A 3,796-nucleotide genomic window follows, 5' to 3' on the forward strand; every position below is an offset into this window, starting at 1 on the left:
TAATTATTGATTTGTATGACTTTAACACCACATCTCTTAAAATGAATTTTTTGCTTTAATTTTTCCCGTTCTGTTTTGTTTTTGTGTATAAAGGATCATATGCTTTTTGAGTCCCAAAGCGTAAAAGCCTGTTCCGGTTATTTTCAGTTACTTGGATTGGATTGAAAAACAAAGTAAGACTTCTCTTATTTTGTTTTTCAATTCGTCGACTTCAAGTTAACAGTTTTTTTTTTCCTTTCATTCATGCAATCATTTTTCCACTCTTGAGGGATTTAGTTATTTTTTTCATGTGTGAATATTTTTGCAGTGCAAAATTAATTCTCTCCTTCGCTAAATGAGTTTTGCGTACATTACTTGGAGAAATTTAAGGTCGATTGAAGATGTTTCACTCTGATTGAGGTTTATTTTGTTGCTTCTTTTAGAAATTTTTCGTTTTATTAGATAAAATTTTAAAAACAAAGTTTAAGCATCACAGCTACGATTACTTTCCTTTTTCTTAGTTTTTCAGTGATTGTTTTCATCGACTTATATGTATTTTTCTTTTTTCAGGTCTTGTTGTTTTTGTTGGTACCTTTGAACTGAAGGCCTACGAAGCAATTGCTGCTATTTCCTAGCAATCTGTTTAATATGTTGGTGTGTGCGTGTTTGTGTCTGGGTGTGTTTGCTTGTGTGTGTGTGTTGCCTACGTGCTTGAATGTATCTGTGTGTGCGCGCGTACGTGTGTATGTGTGTGTGAGTGTACGCGTGTGTTTGTGTCTGTTTTTGTCTCTGTGTGTTTGCGTGTGTGTTTGTATGTATGTGTGTGTGCTTGTGTATGTGTGTCTGTGTGTGCTTGAGTGTGCATGTGTGTGTGCATGCGTCTGTGTTTTTATGTGTTTGCCTGCGTGAGTGCACGTGTGTATGTATCTGTTGTGTGTATGTGCGTACGTGTGTGCGTGCGTATATATATGTGTGTGTTTCTATGTGTGTGTCCACGTGTGTGTTTGTGTCGGTGTTTTTGTCTGTGTATGCGTGCTTGCATATGTGTGTGTGTATGTGTTTGAGTGCGCATGTGTGTGTGTTTGTATGCGTATGTGCGTCTGTTTCTGTTTGTGTATGTGTGAGTTCGCGTGTGTTTGTGTCTGCGTTTTTGTCTGTGTGTGTGCGAGTGCGCGTATGTGTTTGTCTATGTGAGAATGCATGTTTGGTTGTGTGTGCGTGTGTTTGTCCATGTGAGCATGTGTATGAAGGAATCTAGGCACCTCTGTATTTCCAAGACATTTCGTGGAAAAGTTTTTTCTGGGAAATTTATTTCACTTAGGGTGAGAACAAAGCCTAAGCTCTTAATATTCAGCATGATTAAATTTTTTGTAATGTTTTTTGTCGGATGTATCTTGTACAGGAATATTTCATGTTCCTCTTTTTCATCGTGAAAATTAAGTTCATAATGTTTTTGTAGTTCACTTAGTGGCTGTTCAGATTCATTAGAATTGTTTTGTATTTCCAGAGGTTTATTCTATTCTTTGAACTGTTTTGTTTTGATAAATTATTAATTCTACCGAGTTCGTTTACTGTAAGTTTTTGACTGGCACCATGAGATTAAAGAGTTAGAAATCAGTTTATAAATTAATATCACACCTTGATCAATATTCTAACAAAATATTTTTTGGTCGTTCAACCCTAATATTCATATTTATTTGCTAATTTTTGTGTTCTAGCGTTCGTTTTAAATTTTGTTTTAATTATATATGTGTACCCAAAAACAACTTGGATTTCCCTTGTTTTTCCCTAGATTTCAAATATTGCCTTTATGCCTTAAGTTTAAATGTCTTAAACATCAAAAACCAGATAAAACTATATAGTACAGCTAAAGTGTTTTCATTTTTAGGCCAGTATGCAGATGCCGAGAGAATAGCTGAGCGCTCTCTGTCTCTTCTGGGAGAAAGCTCAACTAATGCTCAATGTGAAATGTATTTGAAGACCAACATGTTAATGTTGTTTGCAATGCTGAACAGAATCAGAATTGGCATCACTTTTGTTCAGAAAGACAAGAACGACATCACTGATTTGTACAAGTATGATTTTTACAAAGCCTCATATCTTTCATTTTTAAAAAAAAAATTGTAAAAGGGCTCATTTTATAGCCCATTTTAATTATTTCACCATTGTTGTTGATTGGTATCAAGATTCATTTCACCATTTTCATTTTTTGTAAATTTTGTAATTTTTAAAACAATTTTTTTTTAGCATTTTTTGTCAATTTACTTGTTTAAGATCTCACTTGGAGCAGTGTGAACAACTTCTGAAGAAAGGAGACAAAAATTTGGACGACAGGATGAAATTGAAACTGACTGGAATGCTCATGTTCTCGGTCCGCTCTGTCAAAGCACGACAATCGTTAGTTTTTTTTCTAGATTTTTTGTGAACTGTTTTTATGTGTAATATTACAACTACCGGTAGAATATAAGTGCTATCTGTTTTGTTCTTGGCCTCATCATATTGCAACGCATATTATACACACCTTTCATTGTGGTGCTATACTTTTTTAGTGTAGATAAATTCATTAATATGCTCACATGGGCTTTTTACAATAAATTTTTGTCCCTGGTTGTTTTTTTATCCGGATGGGTGGGTGGGTGGGGGGGGGGGGGTTCTGTCCTGGGAAGGGGGTCCTGCTGCCTTGATTGAGTCAGTTTTTGCGGGCACCTTTTGCTTTGTGGTCTCTGAAGATGATCAAAATCACCTTGAACTTTCTCAGACGCGACGATGGTTTAATTTCTGTTTCAGTGATTTTACATATGACGTCAAATCTCTCCTCTCTTCAGTCGCAAAACTGAGCAAGAAAGTGTCAGACAAAGGGTTCCAAGCCGAAGTTCTTATGAACGAAGTTCTCCTCGACAATATGAGTAAAAAACCTTCAATTGAAAACCGGATAAAAAAACTGATCGAGGCCAGAAAAATCTGCGCAGCGACTTATGGGGAATACACGACGTTGATGTCGAGAATTTCTCACAATTTAGGCGTTGAGTTTGAGAAAATGAAAAAAGACGAATTAGCTTATGAGTGCTACAGACGTACTTGGTTGATTGAGATGCAGTTATACGGAACTCACCACCCCGAAACTGTGAAGTCGGGTTCCATAATCGCGGACACTGACTATTTCAAAGAGATCGCCGTCAAAAATAAAGACACGTTACCGGGTGATCTCAAAATGGGAACTCCTGATCTGAACTACGAAATGCGATTGAAGGCTGTTTATGATTACAAGCCAGGCAAATGAGTTCTATTTTAAAACTGCTTTTTTTCTATTCCATGATTTAGCTCATTTTTAAAAGTTCATTTTAATTTTGAAAATTCATACAAGCTTTATTCTGTAAATTAATCCTGCAAACCAAATCAGTTGTAAATTACAAATCAAATTTATCTCAATTATGATGATTTTTGCACATGAAATATTGAGGCGAGACGCGCGTTTTACAATAGTTTTGAGTACTTAAAAGTCAGCGTATGGCCATTTTCAAAGTAAAATAGTGGGATTTTAATGCTTTGCCCCCAGTCCTATATAACCAGTCTGTTTGCACCTCTCAAATATGTTCTCAAATTGCCGGCACCGGTACATGATTGGATGAATTTTTGTTACCGGTTGTCAAAAAAATTACTGTCATAAGGCAGATCTTATGAATGATAAACGCAAAAATATTAAAACCGCATTATTTTTTTTCTGCTTACATAAAAAACAGATTTAAATTGCTGTAAATGTGTTAATTTCAAAAGTTCGCTGCGTCACTAAATTGTAAATGCCGTTTATGCATAATTG

The 3,796-nt window shown here is 35.5% G+C and overlaps 1 protein-coding gene across 1 annotated transcript; it reads left to right on the plus strand.

Annotated features, from left to right (window-relative positions):
• Positions 1 to 1,867: 1,867 nt before the first annotated feature.
• LOC142356155 (uncharacterized) lies at positions 1,868 to 3,417 on the plus strand (the record flags this gene model as incomplete). The annotated part of the gene is made up of 3 exons (XM_075408121.1): positions 1,868 to 2,054; positions 2,254 to 2,376; positions 2,767 to 3,417. Coding segments are annotated over 3 exons (803 nt in total), but the record flags the coding sequence as incomplete, so codon positions are not given.
• Between the last annotated feature and the right edge of the window lie 379 nt (positions 3,418 to 3,796).

The sequence above is a fragment of the Convolutriloba macropyga genome, unplaced genomic scaffold (assembly GCF_964194025.1).
Source record: "Convolutriloba macropyga unplaced genomic scaffold, txConMacr16.3 SCAFFOLD_6526, whole genome shotgun sequence".
NCBI classification, from domain to species: Eukaryota; Metazoa; Xenacoelomorpha; order Acoela; family Convolutidae; genus Convolutriloba; species Convolutriloba macropyga.